This window comes from Heterodontus francisci, chromosome 17, assembly GCF_036365525.1.
Source record: "Heterodontus francisci isolate sHetFra1 chromosome 17, sHetFra1.hap1, whole genome shotgun sequence".
Lineage (NCBI taxonomy): Eukaryota > Metazoa > Chordata > Chondrichthyes > Heterodontiformes > Heterodontidae > Heterodontus > Heterodontus francisci.
Genome location: NC_090387.1, coordinates 64,337,603 through 64,355,780, shown reverse-complemented (window position 1 = coordinate 64,355,780; position 18,178 = coordinate 64,337,603). Strand labels below are relative to the sequence as shown.

Here is an 18,178-nt window from a genome sequence, read left to right as displayed (position 1 = left end):
ATTTTATCAGAGACACTGTGTTTGTTTGTGTACAAACACGTTGCTAACCCCTGGGATGAGGAACGGCCTGGTACAGTTTACATCCGAGGCCCGATCCTGTCCCACGGGCCGTATGTTGGACAACCCTGGTATATAAAATTTTTCTTGACATAATTAAAATTTTGCATGGCAAATGTGGCAATAAATGCTGGTCTTACCACTGGCCACATCCCATAAATCAAGAAAAAAGCCTTATCAATATATGGGAACAGCAGTAGGCTGTTAAGTTCTCTCGTCTGTTCTGCCATTCAAATGGTGATCTATATCTTAATTCCATCTACTCACCTTGGTTCTGTAACCTTTAGTATGCTTGCCGAACAAAAATATGTTGAAGATGTTTGTGAGCTTGCCAGTGACTTAATTGGTGACATACTACTTGGTGCAGAACTGAGTGTTATAATCAAGATCATCCCAGCATCAATGCCTGGTCTGTGCCAAATTAGTTAATCTTAGCTGAAGTAAAAGTAAGGGTAGTTGGCGCAGCATCCTTTGGCAGAGTGGGAAGTTGGCCAATGCTCTCGGCTCAGTACATAGTGACCTGCTGGAAAGTGCATGTTGACAGATGGGGTTCACATGTGATCTCCTTACATTCTTTAAGAATGGTTGAGATGCCAAAGATCAGCTGTTGATCCTGTTGTCACTTGTAACACATGCATATGTTTGCGAGGAGGGGCTACTGTTGAGCAGGAGCTCTGCTTTCCTAGTACAGGGATGCTGATGCTTATTGTCATCTTCCCAAAGCTGTCCTAGCGACTATCATTCAGTTTAGCCCAGACCAAGCATCGATCATAGGTTTTTCCTGATTTGTGCTGCTCAACATCTCAGTTATTATTTATCCAAAGAAGGTTCACAATATACCATGTTTGAAATATATCTGGCAACTTCAACCATCATTACTCAAATGAACAGTATGTATAAGCACTTATGGGAATATAAATGGTTAATGTGCATTACATAAGTATCTCAGTGTTCAGTTGTTTCTGTGCTAAGCAAGTGCTTGTTTATTTTTTTTGAAAGAACCTGAGGAAATTGAAAGATCTGGACCATTTGAAAAGACTACAGGACTGACGGACATTTCACGAATAGTTGGGTAATAAATTATAGACAAACAATAATCAAAGCTGTTGATTTTAATGATTGATTGAATAAGTCATTCAGTTTTATTATGTCGTTTATTGTATATTTATTGATCATTTGGAGATTAAATTCCATGATTATACATTTTTCTGTGAAAACCATAGATCAGTGGCATTGATAATACATAAATGAAAAGATAACTTGATAGCAGTAAATGGAATTTTGGGATTTTCATTGTACTTGACATGGATCAGTGGTCCTGTTTGTAAACTAGGTATTGTGTACCATTAGTAATCAATCATTTTCAAGTCTATTGATCCCATGTCAGCCTCTACAAGTTTCCTTTTTTGGGGGTGGGGGTGGGGCATTTATGTTTATGGGGTAAATGCCAGTGTTGCACTGATACTGTCCTGAGAAGAATGTGATTTTCTTTTGTGGATCATTAGCTCTACATGGCTGAGGTTAGAACAAAACATTCCGTATCATTCCAATGTTCACTCTAACTTCTCTTTGCTGTGCATGAACTTTTCGTTTAATGTTGCAGTGCGGCTTCGCATGTTCGCATCTTAAAGGGAATGTTGATTGCGCGCAGCCGCTTTGTTCCCCACGCAGTAAGTTACAGAAAGTTGTGTGGCCGTGCACCTGTGCAGCTTAGAGGGACTGTTGCGTGGCGTGTGGCTGTATAGCAATTGGGAATGTGCCGTGCAAGGAACAAACAGGCCGTGCACAAGCAGCATCCCTTTAAGATGCAGCATGCGCGGCCGGATGTCAATATCAAACCTCTTCATAATTTTTAAGATCTCTATTGGGTTACCCCTCAGCTTTTTCTGCAGAGAAATGAACCCCAGCCTGTTCAACCTTTCCTGATAGGCATATCATCTCAATTCCGGTATCATCTTTGTGAATCTTCTTTGCTCATTCTCTGCCGTACAAACCAGATCTCTGCACAGTCTTCTAAGGGAGATGTAGTCAGATTTTTAATGTAGAATATATCTGGTATGCTGGAATATTAATAGTCTATTGCCTGGTAACTCTGGCAATGAGTGTTGCTCTTGCAACCTTCTAAAGTTCAGATGGTCAATTTTACTGGTTTGCAACATGTCCTCCAGGTGATGTATTCTGGATTTCGGCTAAGTTTAGTTTAGATTAGAGATACAGCACTGAAACAGGCCCTTCGGCCCACCGAGTCTGTGCTGACCATCAACCACCCATTTATACTAATCCTACACTAATTCCATATTCCTATCACATCCCCACCTGTCCCTATATTCCCCATTTATAATGGCCAATTTACCTATCAACCTGCAAGTCTTTGGCATGTGGGAGGAAACCGGAGCACCCGGAGGAAACCCACGCAGACACAGGGAGAACTTGCAAACTCCACACAGGCAGTACCCAGAATTGAACCCGGGTCGCTGGAGCTGTGAGGCTGCGGTGCTAACCACTGCGCTGGTTAGACATGCCCAGGCTCTTGGGAGTGTATTTCTGGACAGTGGAACATCAAAGACCATTCATGATACCTGTGGAGAATGTATTAGCAGTATTCTGTCTGTTGCAGATCAATTAATTTTGATACCGATGAGTCTGTGTCAAAACCAATTCTCAGTAGAAGACCGAGAAGAGACAAACTCATCAGTGAGGATGATTTTGAAGAAGGAGTACTTTTCTACCTACAACAAACAAAAGGTTTCGTAAATGTTTTATTAAATCTGTTTCCTCCTGCTTTGAAGTTTTATCTGGGCTCTGCAATGCCCTTGTCTTAAATGTGTGCATTGGTGGCCTTATTCTTCAGCGTCAGCTGGTCTTGTAACTGGTTGGCAGGGATTAAGTGACAGCTGCCTGGAGTGGCTCACCTGGTTTTCTTTTTCCATCTCTGTTTGGTAGCGTGGGTCACTTCTGCTCAGGGTATCCTCCAACCACCTGTTCAAATTTGGGAACTTGAGTACGACAACTGCATGGCACGGTACTTTTATAAGTACAGGTGCACCAGTGAATTGCAAGTTGTGTGAAACGTTAACTGAATACAGTTTGATCTGAACAAGTACAGTGGTGTTTCAAATGCAGAATATAATTACCACTTTTTAACTGTTAGTGCATTGAAGATGTATGTTCCACAGAGTGATAGAATATGAATTTATAACTGTGCTCCATGGAACTAAAGCAAAGTGCAACTGGCACATTGGGGTTGGAAAATCCCTTGAGCAGGCCTTGTGCCTACTGTATGCTGTGATTGTGCTGTTTGTGTTTTTATGGCCAAGCTGCGCTGTCATCACCAGGTGCTTGCATTGATGGTGTGCAAAGTTCTTTCGGGTTTAGTCATGATAATGAATGTAGGGCTCCCCTACCACACATATTGCATGGTTTGTCCAGGAATACAATGTGATCGTTGAAGACCAGGATAATACACATTTTTAAACTTGCTTCCTGGTCTTTGAGAGTGAGTTTCATAAACAAGTTTAGCTAGCTTGTGTTTGAGAATGGGCTTGTAGTACTTTTGGATTTTTGGGTTGCTTTTGCTGCACTTAAGTTTGGTGCATTTTTTTCGACATTATTTACTTAACTTTTATATTTTACTTCCTTTGCCTTCCATTTGAAGGGAGTTTTAATCTCATTTTTAAGCGACTTTCACCGGTAACCAAGGAAGGCGTAGGTTTAAACTAGAGCATGGCTCCCCGTCCCGAACCTGACGGGACCTGACGACATTTCGAGTTCGGGTCGGGTCTCTGCTGGGTCCAGAATTGGGGCTCGGGTCGGGTCGGGCTGGATGTGGACAGAGATCTGGACAAACAGAAATCAGAAGTGAGACGAGTTGGGGGAAGAGTTGACCCAAGAATTTAAAATTATCTGGAAATAGGGAGATTAAACTTCCCAACCTGAGTTCTCTGTGGAGTTTTTTTTTGTTAATGACATCGGAACTTGATACAGTAGTTCAGAAGCTTGTTTGTTACATTGCATGATTTCCTGAAGTGTATACTTTTTTTCCCGCGAGCGCTCAGGGTCGCGGCTCCTTCGCCTGTTTGAAATCAGTGTTTGATGTTTTTTTTAAAACTTTATGGTAATTGAGCACTGGTACATCAACAACTGGCACCTGTACTCGATCACTGGTCTAAAGCCTGGCTACCCAACCAAAACCGAATAAGTGTTGGGTTCGGGTCGGGTCGGGCATTTAAAAAAATTAAAGGTCTCGGGTCGGGTTCGGGTTGGCTGTTGTCGTGCCGGGCCCGGGTTGAGTTTTAATTTTATACCCGAGCCAGGCTTTAGTGTAAACACTCCAGTAGAGTTACTTGGGCATCTCCAAAGGGATCTGCTTCCATGCCTACACTTCACCAGGGAGATAGTCTCTACTGCAGATATCCTGCAGGATTAGGATGTCTCTGCCTGTGAAAATGAAAGTCATGACAGCCTTAAACTTCTATGCAGTTGGCTACTATTAAACTGCTTCAGTTGATTGCTGTCACATTAGCCAGGCTGTGTTGAGATGCTGATTACTTGAGGTCAATGATGCCTTGTTTACTGGGGCTAATGAGTTTATCACTCTTCCATGGAAAGGACTCTCTCCTTTTTCAGAGTGGCTGCGCTCTCAAGTACAAAGTCTTTATCATTGGAACTCCCTGAGCCCAGTTGGGATCCTTGCACCAATGTTAAAGCTTTTATGAATAGGATAGATTCCACTAAATTAACTTGCAGCTTGTGACCATCACATGATATTGTGAAGGTGGATGCCAGGTAACCTGGAAACTGCCACAACACATTTATCCTTAATATGTGACTGTTCCATAGTTATTTCATGGCATATCTAGTTGAAACTGATAGATTCTGAAGGATCAGGAATAGTCCTTAGATTTTTTTATTGGTATCATGAATCAATGAAACACAGCTGGAGGAAAATATATTGAGGTATTTGCTTTCACAAGGATACAAATAGCATATAACACAAGCATGCTGAAGGCAAGATTCTGCTGCTTGAATAGATCTCGGGGTGTCCTGCTTTACAACACTGCTGTTATGGTCTCAGAAGAAAAGTCATGGAGTAGGTAGAATGAACATGTGTCTTGGGCAGGCCTGAAGGGGACAGTGAGTCTGGGGCTGCAGAATTGGCACCTGTTTAATAGACAGCAATTTGAGTTAAAAATCAAAGTCAGCCCAACACTGTGTACATGTTACCAATAAACCAGCCCACCAAGCCCCCGCCCACCATTATCCTCGACTTGACCTTAGCAACCATGCACGCTTATCCATTCATCATTCATACATGTTTTCTGCCCCGTCTTGTGACTGTGTACGTTGGGTGTTTCCTGCTACCTAACCTAGTGCTCTTTTTAGATGCTATCTAAGTGGAAGAAAGTGAGATGGCTTCTGATGAATGTCACTGAGCAGCTCCTGGAACAGATGTGACTCTTTACTCCTTGTGCTGGTTTTCAAGATGCTGTGGTAGCTGCCTAAGTCTGTCCTCTTTCTGGCTCAACATGAACCATTTGAGTGGAGTAGCTAGTTGGCATGCTGTTACATTGTACTGAGAGCAATCTCTCCTGGACCTACTCCTTCATGTCCTAACAAATGGACACACACTTGGCATGATCTGCCTGGGTGTAGATTGCAGGTCTGTGATCTTGCTGTTGAAGCCCTGCATTAGTGTACATTCCTGATGATTCCCAGCAGGATGAATTCAGACAAAACAGTCATGGTCATTGGTGTCCATAGTCTCTAAAGCAGGGTTATCCAACCTTTTCACGTCGGGGGCTACATTGTAATTTTTGTTTTACGTGGGGGGCTGGTGGGACAATTTCAGAAAGACGAAGGCATTAAAATTTGTCTTACTATTGATCAAAACAACAACAAAGGTGCATTTTTGTGAAGAAGATTTAAATGAGAAGACTGATTTATTGACTTACTTTCTGGTCACCATACTGGACACAGATTTAGTGAGATACCTGGCATTTTTTTGCTTGCACAAGTAGTTAATGATTGCCTGCACACTTCTTGTACCAATGCGAAGTATTTTGGGTAGACGTCATTCTGTCAGAGTGATCTTGATCATCCCCTCTCTCTGCCCCCTCTCTCTTTCTGCCCCCTCTCTCTTTCTGCCCCCCTCTCTGTCCCCATTCCCCCCCTCTCTGTCCCCATTCCCCCCCTCTCTGTCCCCATTCCCCCCCTCTCTGTCCCCATTCCCCCCCTCTCTGTCCCCATTCCCCCCCTCTCTGTCCCCATTCCCCCCCTCTCTGTCCCCATTCCCCCCCTCTCTGTCCCCATTCCCCCCCTCTCTGTCCCCATTCCCCCCCTCTCTGTCCCCATTCCCCCCCTCTCTGTCCCCATTCCCCCCCTCTCTGTCCCCATTCCCCCCCTCTCTGTCCCCATTCCCCCCCTCTCTGTCCCCATTCCCCCCCTCTCTGTCCCCATTCCCCCCCTCTCTGTCCCCATTCCCCCCCTCTCTGTCCCCATTCCCCCCCTCTCTGTCCCCATTCCCCCCCTCTCTGTCCCCATTCCCCCCCTCTCTGTCCCCATTCCCCCCCTCTCTGTCCCCATTCCCCCCCTCTCTGTCCCCATTCCCCCCCTCTCTGTCCCCATTCCCCCCCTCTCTGTCCCCATTCCCCCCCTCTCTGTCCCCATTCCCCCCCTCTCTGTCCCCATTCCCCCCCTCTCTGTCCCCATTCCCCCCCTCTCTGTCCCCATTCCCCCCCCTCTCTGTCCCCATTCCCCCCCTCTCTGTCCCCATTCCCCCCCTCTCTGTCCCCATTCCCCCCCTCTCTGTCCCCATTCCCCCCCTCTCTGTCCCCATTCCCCCCCTCTCTGTCCCCATTCCCCCCCTCTCTGTCCCCATTCCCCCCCTCTCTGTCCCCATTCCCCCCCTCTCTGTCCCCATTCCCCCCCTCTCTGTCCCCATTCCCCCCCTCTCTGTCCCCATTCCCCCCCTCTCTGTCCCCATTCCCCCCCTCTCTGTCCCCATTCCCCCCCTCTCTGTCCCCATTCCCCCCCTCTCTGTCCCCATTCCCCCCCTCTCTGTCCCCATTCCCCCCCTCTCTGTCCCCATTCCCCCCCTCTCTGTCCCCATTCCCCCCCTCTCTGTCCCCATTCCCCCCCTCTCTGTCCCCATTCCCCCCCTCTCTGTCCCCATTCCCCCCCTCTCTGTCCCCATTCCCCCCCTCTCTGTCCCCATTCCCCCCCTCTCTGTCCCCATTCCCCCCCTCTCTGTCCCCATTCCCCCCCTCTCTGTCCCCATTCCCCCCCTCTCTGTCCCCATTCCCCCCCTCTCTGTCCCCATTCCCCCCCTCTCTGTCCCCATTCCCCCCCTCTCTGTCCCCATTCCCCCCCTCTCTGTCCCCATTCCCCCCCTCTCTGTCCCCATTCCCCCCCTCTCTGTCCCCATTCCCCCCCTCTCTGTCCCCATTCCCCCCCTCTCTGTCCCCATTCCCCCCCTCTCTGTCCCCATTCCCCCCCCTCTCTGTCCCCATTCCCCCCCTCTCTGTCCCCATTCCCCCCCTCTCTGTCCCCATTCCCCCCCTCTCTGTCCCCATTCCCCCCCCTCTCTGTCCCCATTCCCCCCCTCTCTGTCCCCATTCCCCCCCTCTCTGTCCCCATTCCCCCCCTCTCTGTCCCCATTCCCCCCCTCTCTGTCCCCATTCCCCCCCTCTCTGTCCCCATTCCCCCCCTCTCTGTCCCCATTCCCCCCCTCTCTGTCCCCATTCCCCCCCTCTCTGTCCCCATTCCCCCCCTCTCTGTCCCCATTCCCCCCCTCTCTGTCCCCATTCCCCCCCTCTCTGTCCCCATTCCCCCCCTCTCTGTCCCCATTCCCCCCCTCTCTGTCCCCATTCCCCCCCTCTCTGTCCCCATTCCCCCCCTCTCTGTCCCCATTCCCCCCCTCTCTGTCCCCATTCCCCCCCTCTCTGTCCCCATTCCCCCCCTCTCTGTCCCCATTCCCCCCCTCTCTGTCCCCATTCCCCCCCTCTCTGTCCCCATTCCCCCCCTCTCTGTCCCCATTCCCCCCCTCTCTGTCCCCATTCCCCCCCTCTCTGTCCCCATTCCCCCCCTCTCTGTCCCCATTCCCCCCCTCTCTGTCCCCATTCCCCCCCTCTCTGTCCCCATTCCCCCCCTCTCTGTCCCCATTCCCCCCTCTCTGTCCCCATTCCCCCCCTCTCTGTCCCCATTCCCCCCCTCTCTGTCCCCATTCCCCCCCTCTCTGTCCCCATTCCCCCCCTCTCTGTCCCCATTCCCCCCCTCTCTCTCTCCCCATTCCCCCCCCTCTCTCTCTCCCCATTCCCCCCCCTCTCTCTCTCCCCATTCCCCCCCCTCTCTCTCTCCCCATTCCCCCCCCCTCTCTCTCTCCCCATTCCCCCCCCTCTCTCTCTCCCCATTCCCCCCCCTCTCTCTCTCCCCATTCCCCCCCTCTCTCTCTCCCCATTCCCCCCCCCTCTCTCTCCCCATTCCCCCCCCTCTCTCTCTCCCCATTCCCCCCCCTCTCTCTCTCCCCATTCCCCCCCCTCTCTCTCTCCCCATTCCCCCCCCTCTCTCTCTCCCCATTCCCCCCCCTCTCTCTCTCCCCATTCCCCCCCCTCTCTCTCTCCCCATTCCCCCCCTTCTCTCTCTCCCCATTCCCCCCCTCTCTCTGCCGCTCTTTCTCTCTCTCCGTCTCTCGCTACCCCCTTTCTTTCTCTCTCTAGCTGCCGCCTTTCTCTCTCTCGCTGCCCCCCTTTCTCTCTCTCTCGCTGCCCCCCTTTCCCTCTCTCTCTCTCGCTGCCCTCCTTTCTCTCTCTCTCTCTCGCTGCCCCCCTTTCCCTCTCTCTCTCTCGCTGCCCTCCTTTCTCTCTCTCTCTCCCTCTCTCTCTCTCGCTGACCCCCTTTCTCTCTCTCTCTCTCTCTCTCGCTGACCCCCTTTCTCTCTCTCTCTCTCTCTCTCGCTGACCCCCTTTCTCTCTCTCTCTCGCTGCCCCCCTTTCTCTCTCTCTCGCTGCCCCCCTTTCTCTCTCTCTCTCGCTGCCCCCCTTTCTCTCTCTCTCGCTGCCCCCTTTCTCTCTCTCTCGCTGCCCCCCTTTCTCTCTCTCTCGCTGCCCCCCTTTCTCTCTCTCTCGCTGCCCCCCTTTCTCTCCCTCTCTCGCTGCCCCCCTTTCTCTCCCTCTCTCGCTGCCCCCCTTTCTCTCCCTCTCTCGCTGCCCCCCTTTCTCTCCCTCTCTCGCTGCCCCCCTTTCTCTCCCTCTCTCGCTGCCCCCCTTTCTCTCCCTCTCTCGCTGCCCCCCTTTCTCTCCCTCTCTCGCTGCCCCCCTTTCTCTCCCTCTCTCGCTGCCCCCCTTTCTCTCCCTCTCTCGCTGCCCCCCTTTCTCTCCCTCTCTCGCTGCCCCCCTTTCTCTCCCTCTCTCGCTGCCCCCCTTTCTCTCCCTCTCTCGCTGCCCCCCTTTCTCTCCCTCTCTCGCTGCCCCCCTTTCTCCTCCCCTCTCTCGCTGCCCCCCTTTCTCTCTCTCTCTCTCTCTCTCTGCCCCCCTTTCTCTCTCCCTCTCTCGCTGCCCCCTTTCTCTCTCTCTCTCTCGCTGCCCCCCTTTCTCTCTCTCTCTCTCGCTGCCCCCCTTTCTCTCCCTCTCTCGCGCTGCCCCCCTTTTCTCTCCCTCTCTCGCTCCCCCCCCTTTTCTCTCCCTCTCTCGCTGCCCCCCTTTCTCTCTCTCTCGCTGCCCCCCTTTCTCTCTCTCTCGCTGCCCCCCTTTCTCTCTCTCTCGCTGCCCCCCTTTCTCTCTCTCTCGCTGCCCCCCTTTCTCTCTCTCTCGCTGCCCCCCTTTCTCTCTCTCTCTCGCTGCCCCCCTTTCTCTCTCTCTCTCGCTGCCCCCCTTTCTCTCTCTCTCTCGCTGCCCCCCTTTCTCTCTCTCTCTCGCTGCCCCCCTTTCTCTCTCTCTCTCGCTGCCCCCCTTTCTCTCTCTCTCTCGCTGCCCCCCTTTCTCTCTCTCTCTCGCTGCCCCCCTTTCTCTCTCTCTCTCGCTGCCCCCCTTTCTCTCTCTCTCTCGCTGCCCCCTTTCTCTCTCTCTCGCTGCCCCCCTTTCTCTCTCTCTCGCTGCCCCCCTTTCTCTCTCTCTCGCTGCCCCCCTTTCTCTCCCTCTCTCGCTGCCCCCCTTTCTCTCCCTCTCTCGCTGCCCCCCTTTCTCTCCCTCTCTCGCTGCCCCCCTTTCTCTCCCTCTCTCGCTGCCCCCCTTTCTCTCCCTCTCTCGCTGCCCCCCTTTCTCTCCCTCTCTCGCTGCCCCCCTTTCTCTCCCTCTCTCGCTGCCCCCCTTTCTCTCCCTCTCTCGCTGCCCCCCTTTCTCTCCCTCTCTCGCTGCCCCCCTTTCTCTCCCTCTCTCGCTGCCCCCCTTTCTCTCCCTCTCTCGCTGCCCCCCTTTCTCTCCCTCTCTCGCTGCCCCCCTTTCTCTCCCTCTCTCGCTGCCCCCCTTTCTCTCCCTCTCTCGCTGCCCCCCTTTCTCTCCCTCTCTCGCTGCCCCCCTTTCTCTCCCCCTCTCTCGCTGCCCCCCTTTCTCTCTCTCTCTCTCTCTCTCTCGCTGCCCCCTTTCTCTCTCTCTCTCTCGCTGCCCCCCTTTCTCTCCCTCTCTCGCTGCCCCCCTTTCTCTCCCTCTCTCGCTGCCCCCCTTTCTCTCCCTCTCTCGCTGCCCCCCTTTCTCTCCCTCTCTCGCTGCCCCCCTTTCTCTCCCTCTCTCGCTGCCCCCCTTTCTCTCCCTCTCTCGCTGCCCCCCTTTCTCTCCCTCTCTCGCTGCCCCCCTTTCTCTCCCTCTCTCGCTGCCCCCCTTTCTCTCCCTCTCTCGCTGCCCCCCTTTCTCTCCCCCTCTCTCGCTGCCCCCCTTTCTCTCTCTCTCTCTCTCTCTCTCGCTGCCCCCTTTCTCTCTCTCTCTCTCGCTGCCCCCCTTTCTCTCCCTCTCTCGCTGCCCCCTTTCTCTCTCTCTCGCTGCCCCCCTTTCTCTCTCTCTCTCTCGCTGCCCCCCTTTCTCTCCCTCTCTCGCGCTGCCCCCCTTTTCTCTCCCTCTCTCGCTTCCCCCCCCTTTTCTCTCCCTCTCTCGCTTCCCCCCCCTTTTCTCTCCCTCTCTCGCGCTGCCCCCCTTCTCTCTCTCGCGCTGCCCCCCTTCTCTCTCTCGCGCTGCCCCCCTTTCTCTCTCGCGCTGCCCCCCTTTCTCTCTCGCGCTGCCCCCCTTTCTCTCTCGCGCTGCCCCCCTTTCTCTCTCGCGCTGCCCCCCTTTCTCTCTCGCGCTGCCCCCCTTTCTCTCTCGCGCTGCCCCCCTTTCTCTCTCGCGCTGCCCCCCTTTCTCTCTCGCGCTGCCCCCCTTTCTCTCTCGCGCTGCCCCCCTTTCTCTCTCGCGCTGCCCCCCTTTCTCTCTCGCGCTGCCCCCCTTTCTCTCTCGCGCTGCCCCCCTTTCTCTCTCGCGCTGCCCCCCTTTCTCTCTCGCGCTGCCCCCCTTTCTCTCTCGCGCTGCCCCCCTTTCTCTCTCGCGCTGCCCCCCTTTCTCTCTCGCGCTGCCCCCCTTTCTCTCTCGCGCTGCCCCCCTTTCTCTCTCGCGCTGCCCCCCTTTCTCTCTCGCGCTGCCCCCCTTTCTCTCTCGCGCTGCCCCCCTTTCTCTCTCGCGCTGCCCCCCTTTCTCTCTCGCGCTGCCCCCCTTTCTCTCTCGCGCTGCCCCCCTTTCTCTCTCGCGCTGCCCCCCTTTCTCTCTCGCGCTGCCCCCCTTTCTCTCTCGCGCTGCCCCCCTTTCTCTCTCGCGCTGCCCCCCTTTCTCTCTCGCGCTGCCCCCCTTTCTCTCTCGCGCTGCCCCCCTTTCTCTCTCGCGCTGCCCCCCTTTCTCTCTCGCGCTGCCCCCCTTTCTCTCTCGCGCTGCCCCCCTTTCTCTCTCGCGCTGCCCCCCTTTCTCTCTCGCGCTGCCCCCCTTTCTCTCTCGCGCTGCCCCCCTTTCTCTCTCGCGCTGCCCCCCTTTCTCTCTCGCGCTGCCCCCCCTTTCTCTCTCGCGCTGCCCCCCCTTTCTCTCTCGCGCTGCCCCCCCTTTCTCTCTCGCGCTGCCCCCCCTTTCTCTCTCGCGCTGCCCCCCCTTTCTCTCTCGCGCTGCCCCCCCTTTCTCTCTCGCGCTGCCCCCCCTTTCTCTCTCGCGCTGCCCCCCCTTTCTCTCTCGCGCTGCCCCCCCTTTCTCTCTCGCGCTGCCCCCCCTTTCTCTCTCGCGCTGCCCCCCCTTTCTCTCTCGCGCTGCCCCCCCTTTCTCTCTCGCGCTGCCCCCCCTTTCTCTCTCGCGCTGCCCCCCCTTTCTCTCTCGCGCTGCCCCCCCTTTCTCTCTCGCGCTGCCCCCCCCTTTCTCTCTCGCGCTGCCCCCCCTTTCTCTCTCGCGCTGCCCCCCCTTTCTCTCTCGCGCTGCCCCCCCTTTCTCTCTCGCGCTGCCCCCCCTTTCTCTCTCGCGCTGCCCCCCCTTTCTCTCTCGCGCTGCCCCCCCTTTCTCTCTCGCGCTGCCCCCCCTTTCTCTCTCGCGCTGCCCCCCCTTTCTCTCTCGCGCTGCCCCCCCTTTCTCTCTCGCGCTGCCCCCCCTTTCTCTCTCGCGCTGCCCCCCCTTTCTCTCTCGCGCTGCCCCCCCTTTCTCTCTCGCGCTGCCCCCCCTTTCTCTCTCGCGCTGCCCCCCCTTTCTCTCTCGCGCTGCCCCCCCTTTCTCTCTCGCGCTGCCCCCCCTTTCTCTCTCGCGCTGCCCCCCCTTTCTCTCTCGCGCTGCCCCCCTCTTCTCTCTCGCGCTGCCCCCCCCTTCTCTCTCGCGCTGCCCCCCCCTTCTCTCTCGCGCTGCCCCCCCTTTCTCTCTCGCGCTGCCCCCCCTTTCTCTCTCGCGCTGCCCCCCCTTTCTCTCTCGCGCTGCCCCCCCTTTCTCTCTCGCGCTGCCCCCCCTTTCTCTCTCGCGCTGCCCCCCCTTTCTCTCTCGCGCTGCCCCCCCTTTCTCTCTCGCGCTGCCCCCCCTTTCTCTCTCGCGCTGCCCCCCCTTTCTCTCTCGCGCTGCCCCCCCTTTCTCTCTCGCGCTGCCCCCCCTTTCTCTCTCGCGCTGCCCCCCCTTTCTCTCTCGCGCTGCCCCCCCTTTCTCTCTCGCGCTGCCCCCCCTTTCTCTCTCGCGCTGCCCCCCCTTTCTCTCTCGCGCTGCCCCCCCTTTCTCTCTCGCGCTGCCCCCCCTTTCTCTCTCGCGCTGCCCCCCCCTTCTCTCTCGCGCTGCCCCCCCCTTCTCTCTCGCGCTGCCCCCCCTTCTCTCTCTCGCTGCCCCCCCTTCTCTCTCTCGCTCTCTCGCTGCCCCCCCTTCTCTCTTGCTCTCTCGCTGCTCCCCCCTTTCTCTCTCTCGCTGCTCCCCCCTTTCTCTCTCTCGCTCTCTCTCTCACTCTGACAGTTGCAGAGAGTGGGAACGCTCAGCATATGGTTGATTTTTTTTTTGAATCACAAGTCAGTTTCACAGCTGACAGATCGTGACATCGGGAGCAGCAGTTTCTGAACTTTGGACAGATTTGGGGTTCTCTGGCGGCTTTTAAAAAAAACTCCAAATCTGTCTGAAGTTCAGAAACTGCTGTTCCCGATGTCAGGATCTGTCGGCTGTGAAACTGACCTGCAATCTTTTTTTAAAAGCCGGTCTGGCAATGCAGAATTTCTCCTCTCCAGTCACGGACCCCTGGTGAGAATGAGAAACGGCCCCCGGTACAGTTTACATCCGCTGGCCGGTTGGAAACCTTTGACAGGCTGGATCCTGGCCTGCGGGCCGTTTGTCGGACAACCCTGCTCTGTCACATCAAGCTGGAGCATTTCCAAAACTATCCAAAGCTGCTCTTTGCACCTCTGCTAATGGGGGCGGAGTGACTGGGGGGAGGGGGTGGGGGGCATTGCTACATTGCGGATGACCCTGAAGGTGTCATGCACTACAATTGAAACAGCACTGTGCAGATATGCTTGGTGAGCTTCTTCATACTATGGGATCTTATAGGGTGTTTTCCATACTCAAATGACTATGAATTGACTGAAATGGCAACCATCTGGGAACTTAGTGGCTGATGGTGGCCTTGCGTTAGTCCAAAGGCCAACTTGTTAGAATCATAGAATAATGCAGCACAGGGAGACCATTTGGCCCAGTGAGTCTATGCTGGCTCCTTCGAAGAGCGATCCAATTAGTCTCACTCTCTGGCAATTTCTTGTTCAAGTATTTATCCAATTGCATTTTGAAGACAACTATTGAATCTGTTTCAACCACCCTATCAGTCAATACATTCCAAATCCTAATCACTTATTGCATAAAAAGTTCTTCCTCATGTTCACTTTGGTTCTTTTTCTAATCACCTTAAATCTCTGCCCTCTGGTTATCATCCCTTCAGCTGCTGGAAACTGTTTCTCTGTTTACTGTACTAAACCCTTCATTATTTTGAACACCTCTATCAAGAATCTCCTCTTTGCCTCTTCTGCTCGGAGGAGAACAACCTAGCTTCTCGAGGCTTTGACTGGGATCCATCAACCTTGGAACCATTCAAGTAACTTTCTTCTGTACACTCTCCAAAGTCTTCGTTCTGGTTCCTCTGCTGCTACTTCCATTTGCTACTTTTCACTTGTACTATCTGTCTCACTGAATATCTCCTTCTCCAAGTCCAAATTAAATCCCTCAAAGTGGGTATTTCTGTGCTGGTGTTTGAAACAGATGGAGTGAGTGCTATTGTGTGCTATATGATTGCAACTTCAGTGGGGACATAGAATCACAGAATCATTACAGTGCAGAAGGAGGCCTTTCAGCCCATCGTTTCTGCACCGACTCTCCGAAAGAGTATTTCACTCTGTTCCATTCCCCCACCTTCTCCCCATAACCCTGCACGTTCTTTTCATATAACAGTCTAATTCCCTTTTGAAGGCTTCAATTGAATCTGCCTCCACCACACTCTCAAACAGTGAATTCCAGACCTTAACCACTCTCTGCGTGAAAATGTTTTTCCTCATGCCACTTTTGCTTCTCTTACCAAATACTTTAAATCTGTGCCCTCTTATTCTTGATCCTTTCATGAGTGGGATCAGCTTCTCTCCACTTGCGCAGTGGTTCGCACCGCAGCCTCACAGCTCCAGCGACCCGGGTTCAATTCTGGGTACTGCCTGTGTGGAGTTTGCAAGTTCTCCCTGTGTCTGCGTGGGTTTCCTCTGGGTGCTCCGGTTTCCTCCCACAGCCAAAAGACTTGCAGGTTGATAGGTAAATTGGGCATTATAAATTGCCCCTAGTATAGGTAGGTGGTAGGGGAATATAAGGACAGGTGAGGATGTGGTAGGAATATGGGATTAGTGTAGAATTAGTATAAATGGGTGGTTAATGGTCGGCACAGACTCGGTGGGCCGAAGGGCCTGTTTCAGTGCTGTACGTCTAAATCTTAAATCTAAATCTAAATCTACTCTGCCCAGACCCCTCATGATTTTGAATACCTCTATCAAGTCACCTCTCAGCCTTCTCTTCTCTAAGGAAAACAGTCCTAACTTCTCCAATCTACCTTCGTAACTGAAGTTCTTCATGCCTGGAACCATTCTCGTGAATCTTTTCTGTACTCTTTCCAATGCCCTCATGTCTTTCCTAAAGTGTTGCGCCCAGAACTGGACGCAATACTCCAGCTGAGGCTGAACTAGTGTCTGATACAAGTTCAACATAACTTCTTTGGTCTTGTACTGTATGCCCCTATTAATAAAGCCCAGGCTACCGAATGCTTTATTAGCTGCTCTCTCTACCTGTCCTGCCACCTTCAATGATTTATGCACATAGACACCCAGGTCCCTCTGCTCCTGCATCCCCTTTAGAATTGTTCCCTTTATTTTATATTGTCTCTCCATGTTCTTCCTACCAAAATGAATAATTTCACATTTCTCTGCATTGAACTTCATCTGCCACCTGTCTGCTCATTCCACCAACTTGACAATGTCCTCCTGAAGTTCTACGCTATCCTCCTCACAGTTCACAATGCTTCCAAGTTTTGTATCATCTGCAAACTTTGAAATTGTGCCCTGTACACCAAAAATACTTCAAAAGTTCATTAATATATATCGGGAAAAGCAGGGGTCCCAACACTGACCCCTGGGGAACTCCACTAGAAACCTTTCTCCAGCCTGAAAAAGATCAATTAACTACTACTCTTTGTTTCCTGCCACTCAGCCAATTCCATATCCATGTTGCTACTGTCCCTTTTATTCCATCTCGGGAAGCACAAAACATTGTTGGGTGAAGATGTAGGGTGTCCTCCTGCAAGACCCTCTCGACATGGCGTCTCTACATTGGGGTTAACTGTTTGTTTAGAGAATAATTTCCTCAAAGCAAGTTAGATGAGAAGGCTTTAGAGTAGGAGGTTTCTGCAGATTTCTTCCCTCTCCAATTTGTTGATGCTTGGAAAAGAAAAGCCCATACCAGAAGGAAGTGCTGTGAATTTGAAGAGCTGTGACAATTGGCTCTTCTTGCCGCCCTGACTTTCAAAAGATGTTTGTCAGTGAGTGTGCAGCACTGTTGCTTGAAAATTTATGAGGCTGAAAAGTAAGCCACATAATTGAAAAGTTTCTTTGGAAGGCGTGCGGTGCATGAATATGGGTCATTTTGTGACTGTGATTAAAACCCCAACTAATCATGTACCATTTTAATTGTAACTCTTTGAGGTGAAAATCTGTGTTGCAGCCATGCCATAGTAATAAACTTAAAGCAGCAGTATTCAGGGTGCAATTACCTTGGCAAACTTCCCCAACATGTTGAACTTTTTCTTCAGTGATGCTGATGATCTCACACATGAAATGGCATTCAGTTACTCTGTCATCTTCTACCAGGCAGTTCAGCCTGCAGACCTCTTGGGGGTTTTAATTTCCGAGTCAAAGGTAGAAGCCCCTTGTTTGTTGCACCTTCCTCAGAATTATCTCTGCAGTTCTGTCTGAAAAAGGGACAATCCCCTGAAGTGAAGGCCAGATACTTTTTCTTGCCTTATTGATATGTGTGAGTGGGGGAGAGGCCAGATCACCCTACCGCTAACCCTTCCTTAGTCGGAGAAGTGAAAAATCAAAGAGTGATCATCCTTGGTTCGAGCTTATGGATGTTTTACCATCTGGCCCATACCTTTGGGAGGAAAAAACCTTAATTGACAACTAAATTTGGATATTCAGCATGTTAGATTTAAATTTTCTTTGTAATTCAGGAAATTGTGATGAATGGGGCACTTTTCTGGATTACCTTTTGGAAACAGTATGTTGTGGATTTAAAAAAGCAACCATCTGTGGAACTGATAATTGCATTAGATAACTTATTGCTTTACTTAACAATGTAGTATTCTGTACTCGGAACTTGAGGAACAAAGAACAAAGAACAGTACAGCACAGGAACAAGGCATTCGGCCCTCCAAGCCTGCGCCAATCTTGATGCCTGCCTAAACTAACACCTTCTGCACTTCCGGGGCCCATATCCCTCTATTCCCTTCCTATTCATATATTTGTCAAGATGTCTCTTCAACGTCGCTATTGTATCTGCTTCCACCACCTCCCCTGGCAGCAAGTTCCAGGCACTCACCACCCTCTGTGTAAAAAAAACTTGCCTCGCACATCCCCTCTAAACTTTGCCCCTCACACCTTAAACCTATGTCCCCTAGTAACTGACTTTTCCACCCTGGGAAAAAGCTTCTGACTATCCACTCTGTCCATGCCGCTCATAACTTTGTAAACCTCTATCATGTCGCCCCTCCACCTCTATCATTCCAGTGAAAACAATCCGAGTTTTTCCAACCTCTCCTCATAGCTAATGCTCTCCAGACCAGGCAACATCCTGGTAAACCTCCTCTGTACCCTCTCCAAAGCCTCCACGTCCTTCTGGTTGTGTGGCAACCAGAATTGCACGCAATATTCTAAGTGTGGCCTAACTAAAGTTCTGTACAGCTGCAGCATGACTTGCCAATTTTTATACTCTGTGCCCCGACCGATGAAGGCAAGCATGCCGTATGCCTTCTTGACTACCTTATCCACCTGCATTGCCACTTTCAGTGACCTGTGGACCTGTAAGCCCAGATCTCTCTGCCTGTCAATACTCCTATGGGTACTGCCATTTACTATATACCTTCCACCTGCATTAGACCT

The 18,178-nt window shown here is 52.4% G+C and overlaps 1 protein-coding gene across 1 annotated transcript in view; it reads left to right on the top strand.

Moving 5' to 3' along the window:
• The window catches only part of cenpt (centromere protein T), a 92,089-nt gene that overhangs the window by 34,414 nt on the left and 39,497 nt on the right, over positions 1 to 18,178 (top strand). The window contains exons 9-10 of the mRNA XM_068049535.1: positions 1,057 to 1,129; positions 2,675 to 2,802. Of these exons, the coding sequence (XP_067905636.1) occupies positions 1,057 to 1,129; positions 2,675 to 2,802 (201 nt within the window). The remainder of the gene's footprint in view (positions 1 to 1,056; positions 1,130 to 2,674; positions 2,803 to 18,178) is intronic.